This window comes from Crocodylus porosus, unplaced genomic scaffold, assembly GCF_001723895.1.
Source record: "Crocodylus porosus isolate Cpor-Errol unplaced genomic scaffold, CroPor_comp1, whole genome shotgun sequence".
NCBI lineage: Eukaryota > Metazoa > Chordata > Crocodylia > Crocodylidae > Crocodylus > Crocodylus porosus.
The window spans coordinates 190942956-190961825 of NW_017728906.1; the positions used below are offsets into that span (position 1 = coordinate 190942956).

General features: G+C 38.3%; 1 protein-coding gene across 10 annotated transcripts in view; it reads left to right on the plus strand.

Annotated features, from left to right (window-relative positions):
* Positions 1-18870, plus strand: part of PICALM (phosphatidylinositol binding clathrin assembly protein) — a 50610-nt gene that overhangs the window by 16863 nt on the left and 14877 nt on the right. For 4 of the 10 annotated variants that reach the window (XM_019530381.1, XM_019530385.1, XM_019530389.1 and 1 more), the window contains 7 exons: positions 1380-1480; positions 11466-11573; positions 11840-11866; positions 12864-12995; positions 13105-13135; positions 13854-13953; positions 15332-15355. In XM_019530381.1, coding sequence (XP_019385926.1) covers positions 1380-1480; positions 11466-11573; positions 11840-11866; positions 12864-12995; positions 13105-13135; positions 13854-13953; positions 15332-15355 — 523 coding nt within the window. The remainder of the gene's footprint in view (positions 1-1379; positions 1481-11465; positions 11574-11839; positions 11867-12863; positions 12996-13104; positions 13136-13853; positions 13954-15331; positions 15356-18870) is intronic. The other 6 variants (XM_019530382.1, XM_019530390.1, XM_019530383.1 and 3 more) reach the window with 5 other exon arrangements.

Here is an 18870-nt window from a genome sequence, read left to right on the forward strand (position 1 = left end):
AGGGAGCAGTAGGCTGATGAGAGATCCCAAAAAAGTCTGTAATTGATATCTCTGCTTAATGGCCAGATAAATCTGCACTCCTATGCATGGATAGGTTAATGGAGATCACTGGAAGCTGAATATTTTAGGGATTCTAAATTTAGGGTTTTGTTTGTAACCACTATTCTTACCAAACTACAAAACCTGCTGATGCACTACGTTTCAGTATGCATTAAAAATTATACAGGGAAGGACCTTTTAACAGTCCTGCAAGCTGAACAGTGACTGTGATAGACCAGTTCAATTCACAGGAAATTAACTTTTTAGTGTTAATACCATATGTATAAGTTGTTGTTTTTTTTAATCTGGAAAGTGAACCTTTTTGCTTATAACTGGATGGAAAAAACCCACAAATGTGTATGTAGCACAAAACTATTTGCATACAGCACATTTTAAGTGATTTTATTCTTTGTTCAGAGTTTCAAGTTATTCTGTTCCCCTGTATTTCTTAATAATGTTTTAAAGGAATAAATAATATTTTTTACATAATTGCAGAACAAAATACACCCACATACCTCAGTGTGCCCTTAAAGTCCTGGAGAGATGCAGTGCTTTGTTTTGCAAAGGTCTAAACATAAAATCTGTTCTGCTCTGAAGGCATTTACTTGTCTTTTAAAGACAGCTTCTGTGATGAGTTCCTTTCCTCCATTTTCTATCAGATTATTCAAAGGCTTTTCTTCCCTCAGTGGGTTGCTGCTTGGCCTTCATTTCTGTCTTTTAATTAATAGTTTAGATGGCTTTTTAGGCAGTAACACTACTGATGCTAGTAACTTCTGGGCAGCGTATTTACTGAAACTTTTTTAAAGTTCCTTAATGAGTGCTAGATCCCTGATCCAGATTCTCAGCTGTGCCCCAGGAAGTTCAGGTCTATGGTGGGGGTGGACTTCAGAGCTGTCTGTAGCTTCTAATTGAGGATGAGTTCTGTGCCAGCCTAGTTCCTGCCCAAATTTTAGAACTACCACAAGCAACCTGTAGTTTAAGGTATTTTGGAAGCTGTAATCAATGATGTACAGGTATACCATGTCTACAACTTAATATTAGGATCTGAAGAGGGTGGAAGAATGGTTGGTCAGACCCACCAGGTTTGTCTGCTTTGGAGTGGCCCAATGGCGGGGGAGGGCAGGGGTGGCATGGCAGAGTAGCTTAGTGTAGCCATCCAGAGGCTATTCCCCACAGAATTTTTAAGTTTTAGTGAGCTTTTGTTCAAAATGTCTAATCCATGTCCCTGTTGAATGAGTCCGTTTGTAGTAGTTGACAGTATCTACAATAACGTTGCCTTTGCCTTTTGTATCAAACTATTTAATATAGTTCAAACCATTGTCCTAATTTTGTCTCTGTAGCACATCAAAGCTGCCAAATGATCTGCTTGACATGCAGCCAACTTTTCATCCGCCTGTACATCCTGTATCCACTGTGCCACAAGTAGGAGGTACATGGGGAGGTAAGAATTCTAAACTGGCTCAAGATTCTAGGCTGTGTAGCTGCACTCCCAGGAGTGGCATACTCCACAGCCTAGTCTGACTTTTTTTTTTTTTCATTAATAAAATGGACGAACTTGTTGGAATGCTTTTAAAATAAACTCAGCAAGGAGAAGTGTAAGTGGCATGTGAAAGGGAAGGAAAAAAAATGCAAGTAGAAATTAGAGTGCAGAACAGAAGAGGATTTGGTTGGGCGATGGGTTATAAAGGACTTTGAGATGAAAGAGCAGTGACTAAAGATTTCTTCCATCTCTTGTGGGGGAAACAGCTTTACAAAGATTTTCTTGGTGCCAGATATTCAAATAATAAGACATTATATTTTAAATTTAAGCACAAACTTTTTAAAACTGGCATATCTGAAATGGTGTGGAGGAGACTGGTTAAAGCCTTTGGCAAAACAATTCCAAGAAAAGTTTGAGACTAGAAGGTGAAACACAGTGAAAAGTAAGCAGTATGGCCTATAAACAGATGAAGAAAGCTATAAGAAAAGGAAGCAGAATTGGTGAAGATAAATAGCAAAGGAATAGCTATAAGCGGCGAAGAACTTTGGTTGAATTTAAACTAAGCTTTGACTCGCTTCCAGAGTATTCAGACTCCAGCCGTTCTCCACCCTGCTGAATACAGTTCATTTCTTTTTTTCTTTTCTCTACCAGCTGTTTAAGCTTTTTAAAATTTTGCTGATAATGAAAGATCTAGTAGCTGTGATGTGGATGTCAGTGAACATGCACTAATAGAAAACACACTTATGATTTCCTTATGCTTAACTATAGTTCTTTGTGTAGACACGCAGGATTTAGTGAGCTAGTCAGTCAGCTAACTGTGACAACATGCACACTTCCAAATTTTTCTAAACACCAAAAAGTCTATTAAACCTGCATATTCTATCCACGTGTGAACCTTCAGGATAAAATTGCCCCTTGAACCAAAAGAATTTAGAGACTTGGGCTTCAGAACATGAGTTAAAATACCTGATTTATGTACTTCTGGATGACTGAAAACAGAAGTATTGTTTTGTGGGTTTTCCTTTAGATACTATCACTGAACCACTTACCTGATATGTTTGGGTTTTTTTGTGAGCTTTAGCTTTTTAGCCAATTTCCATACTAGCAAGAATAAATTTTTTCATAAGAAAATACAAAGTGCATTTCCTATTCCTATCAAAATGTGTGTGCATTCTGTATAACTCCGACATGTCACACTTGCCTGTAAGGAAGTGCCTTACAATTTCAGGTGATTTCCTGGAAATATTTACTATAGAACAGGCATGCATTTTGGGAGGCTTTTTTCACAGGGGCTTTTCTGAAAGTGTGCCAACTTCCTCAGTGCTTCACCAACTTTTGATGTGATATAGGTTATAAAATGCAATTTTAAATTGCCTTTCATTTCCTTGTGTAAACTTTACTGAAGAAAGCATCTTTCTTGGAAAGAACTGATGTGGACAGCTTATCAGCCTGCACATGCAAAAATCCTGTGAACAGAATATTTTAGGTCAGAAGAAAAAATGAGGAGAAATGTATTGGTTCCTCTGCTTTGTTTCTCTAGAGCTTCAAAGATTTTTCTAATGATAGACTAGTCCATGTAAAAGAGGCCTATTTGCTCACTATAGCATATCTCTAGATTCAGCTTAGTTTTCTGTCCTTAAATTTAGTCATTGTAAAGTCCCTTCATAAATTGGCTTCATCTGTTTGCTTATTGTCCTCACCTTTCTCAGTGTCATAGATTTGTCAATAACTATAAAGGTTTCAGGTTTGGATGCCAAAGTTTTTAGATCATGATTCTAAAATTCTTCATATTCATCTTGTATATTTGCATAACCTTTCATCCAAAGAGCTAAGTAATATCACAAACATTAACTCTTACAGCACCCTTGTGAAGTAGGTAAGAAGTATTTTCCCCATTTTACAGATGGGAAAACTGAGCAGTAAAGTGACTTGCCTGAGGTCATACCGCAAGTCAGTGGCAGAGCCAAGAATGGAACCTGGACTATTTCCAGTCATGTGCTCTAACCACTGCACAGCATCCCTACCTTAGGTAAATTTCTGATGTAGTAATGTTTGTACTTCGTGTATATGGTAACCTAAAGGGTATGTATGGCAGTACAGGGGTAACTGACAGAGTAAAATTGGACTTAAGGCGGGACTTAGAAACTCCTAAATCAGTTAGGCTTATAAGCCGTTACCAGAAAGTTCATCTAGAACATACAGATGGATGTATTGGTACCAGGGCATGAATACTTTTAACACTACCTCTAGGCATTTTGCTAGATTGCTTAAAGCAAAGGAGGCTAGATCTTAAATCAAAAGTGAGGAGAGTAAATCAGTTCAAAGCATGCGGTAGCATACAATACTTCTAGTAATGCAGTTTCTCTGAAAAGACTGAGTCTGTCCTTGCAATTACAGCAGTATTAGTGCAGTTCCTTTTATAAAGTGAGAAGTTGGGTTGAAAAACTAAAATGTCTGTTTTAAATATTTTTTTTAACCCAATAAGCTGCCAATCTCCATCTTCACTCGCCATACTCCTTTTGAGATGAGAGTGAACTGTGAATGTTCCAGTGTAGAATTTGGCTTTAAGGGCTAGTTGCAGTTGTGAAGGGGATTCTTCTTTGATGCTTCTAAAGTAAATTGGCTGCAGCTAAAATAAATTAGCTGAATTAAATAAACTGCAGCTAATTCATTTTCAAGCTTTTGGAAGCTGCTTGTATTGGAAACAGCACAATAAGGAAGTATAGGGTGGCACCTTGAAGACTAATTCAGAAGCATAAACTTTTCTAGGCAACAGCTTACCTAAGTGTTTCTGGTGAAGTACTGTCACTTATGAAAGTGTATGCCTCTGAATAAGGTACTCTAACGTGCCAGCCTGTTATACCTTCTGCTTGACTTCAGTGTTTACATGGCTAACTAAGACAGCAAGTCAGTCAAACATTTGAACAAACCAGTGATGCTTCAAGCGGGATGGAGTGGGTAGAATCTAAACTGAAAAAATATATTTTTAGATAGGAGTGTTTAAAAAGAGCAGTCAAGAGGGATATGAAGAACTTCACTGGTATCTTGACAGTGTTGCCCAGAACTTGTGGGATAACATTAATGCAATCTGGGAGCATTCTGGAAAGCATTCTGGGAACAGATGGTATTAAGTGTTAATTATCCTACTTGGTCCATTTTATAGACTAATAGAAACTACTATGGATCATAACTTCAAAGCAATACAAAATAAAACTAAACAACATTTCCTTCAGTGCAGTTTTAGGTCCTTTTATCTAAATTAAACAGCATGCACACCGCTCAGATAGCAACAATTATTTGAAACACCACAAAGGACTCCCCTTGCTATGTTAGATTGGGGCATATTGTTTGCTAAATTAATTTATGCACATTAGAAGTCAAAATGCAAAAGTGTGTATAAACATTTTCCATGAACTTGGAGTTAATCATAGGCTATCCTAAATGTACCTATTTTTTCTGTTCATTACAAGGGAAGGAAATGCAGTCAGAAGGTGACTACCACAAGAACTGAGGAAGGGCAAGATGGCAAAAGAAAAAATCTAGTTTACACTATCTTCATTTTGTCAGAGCACAGATTTTCCTGCCGCAACACCCATTACAGACATTCCTATGCTAACATATTTTTTGCAGTTCTTGAATTGCAGAGTTTAAGGAATACACTAGTATTTGAGACTTCAGTGTTAACACAAAATGTAGGTAAAGCTTAAGAACACAAGATTCCTACTACCCTTTCAAAATCAGCTTATGGCACTATTTTAATATTTTTATCCTGTATTAAAGGCTATGTCAACCATCTCAAGCTATTTCTACTCATTCTAGCAATTGAGCCATACTTAACGTGAGAGAAAAGCATGTCTGCTTTTTTGTGTAATAATTTTAAATTTGAAACCAAATTCTGTGTGGCTTCTAAATGCCTTCAAAGAATACTTTATAGGCATGAAATTCTACTTTGCTCAGGGCTAACATGAGAGGGAAAGCTAGTGCCTTAACGTAAAATTTAAGTAGTATTTACAGAAAACTCTAAATTTTTTTAGAGGTCAAATTCATGCTCAATACTTAATTGTTTGTAAATTTAATTTGATTTGCCTGTACTTTTGGTCTTGGATTTGATTTGCAGTCCCCATGGAAGAAATCAGCCTGCATGTCCTTCAGCAAGACTTGTGAAAGCCCCAGAATTTGGGCAGGAAAGGGAGGGAGAGAGGGGGGCACAGACCATACACATTTTTACAGTTTTCATTTAGGCACTTGTGTATATCTACATTGCTTAAAATAGTAACCAGAAAGTCTAGGCACTAGGACAATACAGACAGTAATATAGGGCAACTTCCACTGATTTGGATTTGTATAATAGTATCAAGGACTATAATTCAAGAGCAGGGTGCTCTACAGAAGTAGTCATGCTGACAGCTCATGATTCACACATCAGACATGATACAGAGGAACAAAGCAAATATTGATCATGTTTAAAAAGGGGGGGGGTAATGAAGTACTTTGGGATCTGTGGATGAAAATAACCACATTATCCATATACTTGCCTGTTGCTTTAAACATTTTTTTTTTTTTTAGAAAAAAGTTACATGTAGCCTGTTCGTAAAAGGAGTTTTTCCAAAGATTACAAGTAATTTGTCAAGCCTGAGTTCGTGGGCTTGGGCTCTCTGAGTTATTGGCTCAGGTGTTTCCAGAACTTTTTGCTGAGAACTGTACTTCCTGGGCCCTATTTGAGACTTCCATATCTTTTAATTCTTGTAATTAAATAATGTGAACTCTTTACCACTCCTGTTTTTAAACTCACTTATTACTAAATCAATTCTACTTTCTTATTTCTCTATTGCTTTCTGGGATTGCACAGATCCTTTCTCTGCTACTATTGATGCTGTTGATGATGCCATTCCCAGCCTAAATCCTTTCCTCACAAAAACTAACGATGCTATTCATCTCTCTGTTGTATCTTCTGACGTACCTACTTTCACAACTAGGACACCCACACATGAAATGTTTGTTGGTAAAGTACCTTTTAACTAACTAGCTCTCTAATTCAGTTTATGAAATATCTTAATTTGTACGAAAGTTGTTTGTTTTTTTTCTTCCCCCTCCCTGGAAAACAACTTTTTTTTTATGCAACTTGATATTTTATTTGGCAATTTGATTACATTTGCCCAGTTTATAATAGATAATGCATTGAAGTGGCATGGTGGTTAACCTTTTTTAGATGTCTTTTACAATTGTAGACAGAAGTATGTGGTCAAATGTGCTCATGCTTATTTCAGGTTTCCTTACTCTTGGTCTGAACCAAAAGGCTGAGAAACATATTTCATGAAGTTCCTAGGGGAAATAAGGATGAGGAATAGATGAAAACCATTTCTTTTGCTTTCATTACTTTGTGCGAGGAAGACTTCTTAATTTTGAATAATTTGGGGGTTGTGTGGCCACTACTTAAGAATCCATTGTTTTAAATAATATCAGTGTTAGTGTAGCTGACCAGAAGCTACATGTGTTGTGTTGTGGTGGTGATAAACTCTCCTTCACTAACACACAGCTCTTGGGTAGTTTTATAATGGTCAGCTTCAGACCATTATAAAGAAATAAGTCTCTGGAAACATTATGACTGTTGTAGTAAATCCTAAGTATACAGTAATTGGATTCATTCTCAATGTGAAGAATTAATAGCATTTTTTCATTGTGAAATAAATTAATTACACTTTTTTTGTTTTGTGGGGTTTTTGTGTCTCTTCCTTTGGAAAGTCTTGCTAGACTGGCAGACCCATACTTGTAAGCTTAGACTACACTGGAAATTAATTTTGGGCAGGAAAAGTCTGATAAAATCTATGAGCCTTGGGCTAGGTCAGTCTCATTGTACTTCACTAGTCCTTGAATGTGGTGGCACCTCAGGTTGCAAACCACTGTTGGTGCTGCTTCCACTTAGGTCTGTGTGCTTCTCAACTCGGCCTGAGAAGCAAAAACCAGGGCCTGTTTAAAACCGTAGTTTTTGCTTCCCTGCTGAATTTAAAAAAAAAAAAAAAAAAGTGAGCCATAAGCGGGGCCCCTCCACCCATCAGCAGCAGGGGGTGCATGGGGGAATCTTCAAGATGAAAAGAGCCACAGTGCAGCCCACTTCCATCATGAATCTAGTGGGGCTTTACAGATAGTGTAGCCAGGTTAAAAAAGGGACCGGACAAATTCATGGATGACCTGTTGAACAGAATGGTTGGAAATATTTCCTTTGGCACCTCCTAAACTAATAGATGGGGGATGCCAGGAAAGGTGTTGAATCTAGAGATACAGGTTAAGTAAAGCATCAACTTCTGCCGCTGTCTGAGATGGGGTATTGGGTTAGATGGACCATTGGTGTGACCCAGTATGGCACTTACGTTCTTTTATTAGCCACTGGGCTAGATTTTTGTATACTTAAAACAAAATTTATAATTCTTTTTAAAAATGATGTTTAAAAATGTTAGTGTTATCTCACTTGTGGTAACACAAGTGAGCAACTGACTATGGAGTGTGGATTTTAAAATAACTCTTTCTGGTTCTTTAGATCATTTCAATCCATTTACTGAACCAAATCCATTTGTGGCAGCAAATTATGAATCCACTCTTGGCCTATATCATTATACTTCAGGTACAAGGAAAAATGCCTCTAGTTTTACGCTCGTTAGTATCTTCCAAGAGTGTAAAATGTGGCATTTGGTTGGGTGTTTTTAAACTTTTTTTATAGTTGTAATTTTGCAAGTCTTTCCCTTTTTTATGTTATGTTACCTAGAACATAAGTTTCCCTTTTTAATGTGTTTGACGTACTAGGCTGACTCTTCTGGTTCCATTGTATGGTTACAGCATACATAAACTCATTCTTAATTTCAGTTTGGTGCATTTGGTGTGGGAAATAAATAGTATATGCGGGTCCTTTCTGTAACATACTTCCTCTTTTCTCTGCTCTTTGCTTTTGTGACATGCCTTATCAGATTGTGTTTGTGGTCCTCAAGCTTATCCTAATGCTTCTAATTTCTGCATTGAGCCCTCTGCTGTAGCTGGTGTGTTTGGAGGTGGGTAATGTGATAGCGTCTTACAGAAGACACAGTATGTTATGTGCCTAGCATTAGTAGGCTTGTCAGTTGGATAGAACTGCATTGTTCATGTATGTTGGCTAAAAAACTTGGATTCATACATTGCTGCTTAAGGTAGATGCATCATTGCAGATAGATTAGTTATTTTCGCTTAGACCTTGTTATTTTTAATTTGTATGTTTAAATGAATGCTCAAAATAAACATTAATTTTATAACACAATATTCAAGGGCACTTTTTTCTAATCCGCGGGCCATTGCTACCTGCTACACTAAATAGTTTCCTGTAAAAAAGCAGCTGCAACAGTGCTCTACATGTCTGTCAATATGTATTCTTGACCTATACCCAAACTCTGAGATGAGGAAGGGATTCCAAAGAGGGCCCCCCCCCCCCCTTCCTGGCATTCTTTATTTGTGATGGGTGAATGTACTAGACACTTGTATGAAATTCCTGATTTTACTGATTAGGGTTGTTGGTTATAGCTGTGTGGGTCTAAGGACATGGGCAGACACTGTTCTTTGGGATGTGATTTCTTTTCCTAGACCAACTAAAACTTTTTTGCTTTTCTGGGTAGAATAAAACCCTGCATTTTGTGTGTTGGCTTCTGTTCTACCCAGGAAAGTGCACAAACACCAACAGACTCTCTCCCTGTGCCTGAAGAAGGACATTTGTGCCCAAAACCTTGCAAAGAACAACTTTTCCAACTGTTTAATTGGTTTAATAAAAGATATCACATCTATCTAAAGGACCATGTCTGGTTACTAATTGTCTTTACAGCAGTGTAATGTGTTTAGATTTGTACAGTTCCTGAAATGGGCTTTGTCCTATAGATTGTACCCAATCATTGTATCTGGTGCAGATGGTCTAACTCTTAACACAATGTTGCTCAACCTTTTGGCCCCACAGTCTGGATCTCTCACAAGGTTGGCATGTGGAGTTGGGTCTCTGTGCACTGCCCAGGCATGACTATGCTCTGCACACCCAATATAGCAGACAAGGCCATGCTTTCCAGCCTGCTGGGCTCCCCTGGGTTGTGAAAATTGGCAGTAGGGGGACCAGCAATTGACAATGACACTGGGGAGCCCCACAGGCCAGATGACATGGATGGCCCTGTGGGCCAGATCTGGCCCACAAGGCAGGGGTTGAGCACCCCTGGTCTAACAGACTGTTGCTATCAAGTCAGAGAAATATTTTGTATATAGTAGGAGGATTACTGCTTGAGACGTTGAAATGGTGCATTTTGGTGAATAAGGATTCTTAAAATGAGAAACTAACCTTTTGGATGCATTGAATCAAAATGGCTGTGAATAGATGTCAAAATTAAAGAGAGATTGCAGAGTAGAAGTTTGATACAGTATCCAGAAAATGTATGCAAAATCATTGATTCTTAGACTTTTTTTCTGTTCTGATTTTCCCAATATAATAATTGTGTGCTAAACATTCATTTTAATCCCCAAAGTTGTTTGTGGGTTTTTTCCTTCTTGTTGGTGACACATTTTCAGACATTTCTGTAGGAGAGTAGTTCCCTGGATCAGTAACAGGAACTCCAGAGTAAAATTCTAGCCCCCTCCACAACCATAGACAGTCTCAAAGCAGCTGAAAGAGTTTAAAATATGAGAGCTGGTGACTTCTGCAGAAATTAGTCCATGTTCTAAAAAGAAAATAATATGTTCTTAAAGATGAGCTTTCTGCTCTTATACTAGAGTGCTTTTTATAGTTAAGTAATGTACTCTCTTTTCCTAAAGTTAGTGCTGTCCACATTGGTATGAAAAGCAGCGTTGCTAATGTTAGTGGTCAGTTAACCTGTCTAGTTTAAATTACAATTTTATGGTGCCTTTTCACATAAAAGAATTAGTACTTTAGTTACCAACATAAAATGACAACAGTTGCAGTATAGGCATTCTTTATATACAACTCAGTTCAACATCGTGTTCTTTTACATAACGTATTGAATTGGGTCATAACACTTTTTAAAATGATTATGTAGCAGTTAACAGTACATTAAGCCTTCAAAACATTGTGCTAACATTATCTAATATGTACAAGATCTAGTACATGAGCAGCAGCATCTCCTTTTTTTTTTGCTGCTTTGGGGGGGCTGTTTTTGTTTTTTACATTTGAGCATAAAACGAAGTTGTGTAGCTTGACAAAGCAATGTGGCAAAACTGGTTCTAGCTCCTAATCTGTCCCCTTCTTAGTCACTGGATATATAACTTCTTACAAGGGGTATTAAAAATAATTGAACAGACATCAAACTATTGGTTGCAACTGTCTAATTATTTTCAGCAGTGGTTGCCTTGCATTCATGCATTTAGTGAGACATCCTGTCATGGTGTGGTTTGTTACAATTAAGATGTTTCATAGATTTTCACCTGTTAACTAAAATGGTGTAGGGAGCTTACAGGCAAACAGTTCAAAACATTGTTTTGAAGAAGAGTCTTTGCCAGCCTTTCTGCTTGCGAGAGCCAGGTGGCTACAGCATTGCTTTTGTGCTATTGTGAGCAGGTGTTGGGAAACAGAGCTGCACATAACTACCCTCATTCCCACTGAATTGATTTTGAATCTGAAGATGTAGGACTTGACCTTGTCTCTAGGCATCTTTTTGGATCTGTAGACTCTGGGGACATGGCCTGCCCTTTCTGTAGGAGAAAACAGAAAAATAGTTGGGGGGTAAAAATCACTCCTGGGGTCATTTCCTGTGTTTGTTCCTACTTCAGGGTGTAATCTGGGTTTTCATGAGTTTCTTCATTATTCTGTTCTTCAGGCAATTAGAGGTTGTATAGTAGCTTTTAAATATGCACTTTGGCATACCTCTGTCTTCCATTGGAAACAGTATGGAGTAATTGCTTTAATCTGCTGTTCTGTTCTTTTTTGTTTTCTGTTTAGGGTTCACTCCATCTCCTGTTGCTCAGCCACAGCCATCAGCTGGCCTTAATGTTGACTTTGAGTCTGTATTTGGAAACAAATCTTCTAATGTTATAGTAGATTCTGGTGGTAAGAGGCTTTCATTAATATTTAATGTAAGCAACAAACGTGCTTTAATCAAATGACACCTATGGAAAGTAGGCTTTGCTAATGCAAACAAGTACAGACTATGACCTTATTCCAGCTGGTGAAAGCAGACTGAGTTAAACTTAATAGCAGCATCCTTCACTTAATTTCTTGGGGGATTTTTTGCATTTTTTGTAAGTTAAAAGGCATCTCCCTCTTGGAGTGTTTGTATACAGATTTGTTCTAAAACGGTCATTTCCTTCATTTAGTCCTTGATCCTGCAAATGCATATGCATGTAAGTAATTTTACTCTGAGCTAGATAGGCTTGTTTATGTTGTTGGTTCCACTGAAATCAAATGATCAGAATGCTGTATGGTGACTTAGTATGCTATGAAATAAAGCTGATTTCCCGCCCCCCCCCCGTGTTGTGCTCTTAAAATTAAAAGGCAGTTTTATAAACTAACAAAACCTTAAGTTGTTTACTATTCTGCCCTTTTAAATTTTTTTGTTTAATATGGAATCTGCCTTTTTCATGTCATGACTTGTTTTAAGATCAGGATAGCAAACTTGTTAAAGCCAGCATGCACTCATTTTAACAAGAAATGGAATTATTTTTTAAGTATCTTCTGGGCACATGTACACGTGCTGTTTTAATGTGCAGTAGCTAATTCTACTGTGCATTAAAGCCTTGTATCAAGCAGTGCTAATGCACTAATGTACAGTAGAACTAGTCTGCATTGTGTCACTAAAGGCATTCACTTTTGCTATGCGCATTAGGGCAGCCTAATGTGCCTTTGTGTGCTGCCTCACAAGAGGCACAGTAGCAAAAGCGCATTAATGAATGTGCAGATACACACTTTCCTTTGGTTCGTTTGAATAAAACTTCTTCTCTGTGAGAGATTTTTTGCATTTGACTTGGTTTTCTTGTGCCCTTTCTTAAAAAGGAAGTTCTCTGAAAATGAAAAGTAGTGTGTTAATCTCCTAAACCAGGCCTTTTCCTGCAGACCTTTGACATCTGGAATTTGCATTGCAGTATGGTTGAGTTTCATGCTCCATTGGGCTTGCAGGATTAGTCCTTAAAGCAGCTGAATTTTACCTGCAAAGATGACCTCTGTTTTGAGGTTGAAGGTTGAAATAGCTTCACTTGTAGTGTAGTTCTGCTATGCTTGATCAGTCTGTCTACTTGCATTGTATTGGACCTCCATTACCTTCCCCCTTTAATGTAAATGCAACTTCATCTTCAATGGAAGTCTCAAATAATATTAATTGTATTTTGTGCTTGTTGTTTTAAGGCTTTGATGAATTAGGTGGACTCCTGAAACCAACAGTGGCCTCTCAAAACCAGAGTCTTCCAGTTGCCAAAGTACCACCTAACAAGTTGGTATCAGATGACCTGGATTCATCTTTAGCCAACCTTGTAGGCAGTATGTATTGGAGATCTAAATTTCTTTTTTTTTTCTTTTTTTTTTTTTTTTTTTTAAAGAATGAAAACAGATTAAGATGTTTAATAATGGTCTCTTCTTTCTGTGACAGATTTGGGCATTGGAAATGGAACTACTAAAAAGTGAGTGTTTGCCTTTAAACAACTTTGACAAATTTCTTTCTGGAGTTTTAACTTTACTTGCTCCTAATAGTACTTCAGCATGTTAACAGTGGTTTTGAACCTATAATCTCCCCAGCAAGTAAAGGAACAGAGAATGGACTGGCCATGCTCTATGGGATGGAGTCAGTGCCAGATTGATTTACAACATGGGGCAACTTTAATTATCTTTTTAAATCCCCCCAGCTCCTGATGTCTGTCTGCTTTTATTGTGAAGGGATACAAAATTTCATATCTTATTCGCTAGTTCAGCATGTAATTTGTTAATAGGCTAGCACTAATGCTAAAAAGGTGTGTGTGTGGAGAGAGAGAAATGCAAAACTAGCTTGGATTCTGTGGAGCGGTGTTCAGGCTGTCCCAGGATGTGTGCCAAGTCTCTGGATGATTTTGGCTCTGCCTGAGCTAAACTTGACCTGCAAAAACTGAGCTGAGTTGTTATGTTTTAAAGTGTAGGGGAGGTTTGGGTCAAGCTTAAGTAGCTCATTAGCTAAACTAGATCTAAATACAACCCTTAATTAGATCAAGGCTACTTGTGACCACCTGCAGCTGCCTTACTTGTGCAAGTTCTTAAGTGGTGACTTAATGATGCTGAAGATTTTCTCCTGAAAAGCTGACTAATGTTGGTGTCAAACACTGCAGCTCTTACGTTCCTAATGCTTCCTTCTTCATTGTTTATTTAAAGTGATGTAAATTGGACTCAGCCAGGTGAAAAGAAATTAACTGGTGGTTCCAACTGGCAACCCAAAATTGCACCTACAACTGCATGGAATGCCCCAACTTTGGTAAGTAACTGGCCAGTTCTAATGTAGCGAGTCTTGACTAGAAACCGGGGTAGGTGGCTGTCACTCACCCTTGTGGTAGGGATGTAAAAACTGAAGAACTAGTCAGTTTACAGAACTTACTATCCAGCTACCTGTTACCACAAAAGGAGTATGTTTGTTTAGGTCATGTCTGACTCCACATGCTCTAAATTTGCCTTTGAGTTCTTCTGTAATGTGGTTAAATCCTAGTGTAAATATAGAATATTGTTAGGCCAGAAATGGCTTAAATAACACTGTGTGCAAGTCAGAAGTGGTGGTTGGGGGTTGTAGTGTTTGGAGCTACACTTGGGCCTGGTAAAGCTATAAAGTCTAACACTTAGCCTGTTTTGGGAGATGCAGCAGGAAGTACTTCATCCTACACTCCTTGAAGATATGGGCAATGGTGATGGTTCCCTTTAAAAATAGATGTAGCTAATACTGTTGCATCCTGATGTGTAATTTGCTTTTAGTGTTTGTGACCAACCAATCTAATTCTGACTAAAAGTAACTTGTGCTACAGATGGTGTAACATGGGGTCTGTCCTCCCAGCCCTTAATGTTGAGAGGGGCAGGGAGAAGAATGTATTTGAACACTTCTAGTAATGTTGATTGGACCCAAGTTTTTTTTTAAATCATTCCCCTCTCTTATCACAAACTTACAAGATTGCATAAATGTAACAATTTTTTAAAAATTTGTATGGTCCAAAAGTGTGCCTGTGAATCAGCAGTATAATGCAATATTTTATAACTGATTAGAGAAGCACTGTCTCTCTCCAGGTGTGCTAGCTGCTGCTGTGTTGGGTGGCGGCTATTAACTCCAGTCCCTAATGTGTTTGATGCTAGTTAATTGTTAGCAAAATAACCACTGTCTTTGTACATCTGCTTGTAACATATTAGACTTCAAAATTTACTGCTTGTTTTAAAGACACTGTCAAGGGCTTTTTATGTGAAAGCTTTCCCTTTTTTTTTTTTTTTTCTTTTTAAAAAAAAACAAACCCTAAAAGACTAAATGTGTTATTCGCATCACATTCCTTCTGCCTTGGTTCACTGATTTTTTTTTTGTTGTAGGATTGTTTCTGCTTGCAGTGCTGCTGCCTGCCTAACTTTTTTAAGAAGAAAAGACCTGTTTTTTTGGAAAACAAAAATAACTGGCTTTGTAAACATGCAAAGCAATCAGCCTTGACAGTGTCCCATAACAGATGTTGCCTCACTAAATGATTTGGATTACAAGAATATGTATTTTAGAATAGATATTAAGTGTAGTTGTGAACTAAAATGCTGTCTGTGTATATTGTGTTGTTCGTACTCGTTTCTAATCCAGTGTTATTGCATTATGTAATTGTTCTCCCTGGGAAATACAGAATGGCATGCATTTTCCACAATACGTAAGTGAAAAAACCCCACAGCCTTTTTGCTATCAACTGGCATGCTGATATTAACCACTGCTGTAGCAGAATCTCATAACCTTCCTGCTATTGCATACGTCTCATGTTTAAGACCTTTGGTGTGCTGAGAATTTGAGCTTTTCCTAGCACATACAAATCTTGTGGGTATTCTGCAGGCTCTTGACTCGAATGATGGCATGGGAATTACCAAGATTTTTTTTTTCTTGCTTTTAATATTGTACCATCTGCTGCCAGAGCTGGGGTGTTTGCTGCCTCGAATGCACTTGATGAATTTTGAATGAAGATGAGATGTTTGTGTTTTGAGTAACTGCATGAAATCTCACAGGCTTCTGTTATACTTGGCACTTTATCTACATTGATTTGTAGATCTTGCTTTCTAAGTAGGGAGAGACCAATATGTCATTAATGCTCAACTAAAGGGAGAAAATTCCAGTTTATAAGGGGCAAGCTGTAACCTGTGTGTGTTGCTTTCTTTGACGAATGCAGTCTTTCATTTCAGATGATCTTTCAACAATATTGGTCTTTCTCTGTTTTTGTTCATTGTGGGATGTTGGCAGTGAAGAATATAAAGTCCTATACTTGCACATTCTGGGGGAAAAAAAATTAGCCAGCATATATTGTGAATGTAGTGTTGACAAGTTCAGTAATTTTCAGAGTAGTCTTTTGAACTGCATGAATAGATATTTAGATAGTATATGATGCAACTAATTCTTCAAACAGGAAAATATTCTTAATTTTTAGAATGCTGATTTAACATTGGGTATCACTAGTTAAAGAGCAGCTCGTACCTCAGTTAATCCTAATAAAAATTCTACTTGTACCACATTCTGGGGAGCTCAGCTTAGAAGTCACTTACCTACCAGTAGAAGTTTGTGCCTTTAGAACCTGTCACCTGGGTACATCTACACATGCATATTAATGCACAGCAATACACTCTGGCACATAGTATGCACTCCGGACCACAGCATGTTGAACCAGGACAGAGCAGCCTTGGCTGGCAGGGGATCTGGGGCAGTCAGCCTGCCAGCCCATGGCTGCTCTAACTCAGCTCATTTTGCTGCAGAGGGGCTGGCTAGGGTATGAGGTGCTCACCAGCAGGCAACCCCTGCACTGAAGCATCCTCATGCCTCAGCCAGCCAGGTCAGTGCATGGGAACTACAGCTGGATAGTACCTGTATTTACAAGTACTGACCTGCTGCAGGGTTTGTTTCCTGTGGCCTAATAGGGCTGCACATGTAGACACACAGACATTTACTGCAGAGCTAATTATGCAGCTCTGCAGTAAATGTCTCTTAAGAATAACAGTAGGCAAGTGGGCACAAGTCTAGGTTTAAATACCACGGGTAGCACAGATCCAGTTGTATTCTACAGCATTATAATGCAAGAGCCAAGCATGAAAATTATAATCATTGGGTATATCTTCTGGCTGTCATGAAACTTCCCCAGCAAAGAATGTAACACATGTTAAATCACTTGCATAACTTATAAAGGTGAAGCAGATGAAGACGGCTGGGTAAGACATTAATTTGGCACTTCATAAATATTCAGACTCTAAGATCTCTTTGCAATCAGAATTCTATATAAAATGGTGGAAGGGCGATGAGATGACAAATGAATATGGTATGCAGAATTTCCTTTTATAAACCATGCCTTTCTGGCTTTATGAAGTATCAGAAGGTCTTTGCAGGTGTCAGGTTTTTGTTTTTGTTTTTTGTTTTGTTTTTTTTTGTGTTTTGTTTTTTTTTAGAGCAAGGAAGATGTTTAGTTGACAGAAAACATGGAGCAGAGCTGCTAATCTTATTTTTGTCACAAGCAAAAGTTTACTACTATGAATACACTGCAGTATGGATTAAAAGCAGTGACTGCTTTGATTTGTGGTAACTGAGGTATTTCTAGGAGTCTTCAATTTTTTTCTTTAAAAAAAAAATTGTGCCTTGACAAATGGGTGCAAAACATGGAACTGATACTCCAAAAATAAAAAAAATCAGACCATCATGATTTCACAATTCTGATCTTTGCTTCAGGACAAGTGTAGCCAGGGACACTTAGTACAGTGTTGTCTAGATGACTGCCTCTGAATGGGGCAAGGCAGTCTGGAAAAATACCAAAAGCCAGTCAACAATTGCATTTGCACCATTGCTGGAAGTGGTGGAATTGCATAAGGACTGAAGTAATCTTGGGAGCCTCCTGCCCCCTTACCTCTGGTTTGTGGGCTGCTGTCAAAGAAAAGAACTTCTGGATGTCTTCTGTGACGGTCATTTGGCCTCTTATTTTTTGGTTCCATCTTTAGAACCACCTGGACACAGTTTCTTAAAGATAAATATTAAGTTGTATACTTCATAGGATTCAGAAAGAGTTGCTTGTTTTCTGAATCTCGTGATGTCTAAAGCATCTTTCTCTTACTGTTTAGTCCAAAAAAGCACAAAGACCAGTAGCTGGAACACTAGGTTGTTGTTGGCCAAAGTCTTAACATAATTATTCCAATTAGTAACAATTAGATGCATGTCAAGGCTTTTTAAAAGGTTTAGTATAAGAAAACTGTGGCACATGATTAAAAATTTTATATAAGAAAATTTGGTTAAACCTTACAACTGCTAATAGGGGTCTATTTGTAGCAGTGTTGGTCTGAGACGCATACAGAATTCCTAAACCTTTTGGTTCAGAGGTTGATACATTTTATTAGACCAACTGAAAAACAGTTAAAATTCTTTCTTTGCAAGCTTTTGGGCGCGCACATCCTTCAGGCTGAGGAGAAGTCAGAGTTGTAAGAGTCCTCTTACATAGAAAATAAACTTCATTTCTTCACTTTGCACAGGGGAGATTGAGGCTGGACATGTATTCTTCTGGGTCTGAGTCGTCTTGTGAGAATTGGAATCATAAATTTAGGGCTAGAAGGGACCTCAGGAGGTCATCTAGTCCAGCCCCAGTGAGATCATTCCAGCCAAGGCTTGGTGTAGCTGGGTTTTGAAAACCTCCAAGGATTGAGCTTCTACCACTTCTGGGTAACCTGTTCCAGTGTTTTTTACTGCCTTACTCATGAGAAAATTCTTCCTAATATCTAACCTAGTCTTCTCTGGAGGCAACATTTGCTCCTTGTTCTGTTTATCTAGCACCACTTGAGAACAGTCCAGCTCCATTCTCCTTGGAACCCCCTTGCAGGTAGTTGAAGACCGCTATTAAACCTTTGACCCACCTTCCCCCACATCTTCTCTTTTCTCTAGACAAAATAAACTATCATAAGTCAGGTCCCCCAGCCCCCAAACCATTTTTGCCTGCTGCTGGACTCTCTCCAAGTTGTCTGCATCCTTTTGGCTTGGTCCTCCTATTTGTCTAGGTTGCTCTGAATCCTAACTCTACCCTCCAACATATCTGCTACTTTCCCCCTCTGCCTTAGTATCATCTGAAAGCTTACTGAGGGTGTGCTCTGCCATATTCCAGGTCATTGATGAAGACCTAGAACAAAACCAGCCCCAGGACCACCCCCTGGGGCACTC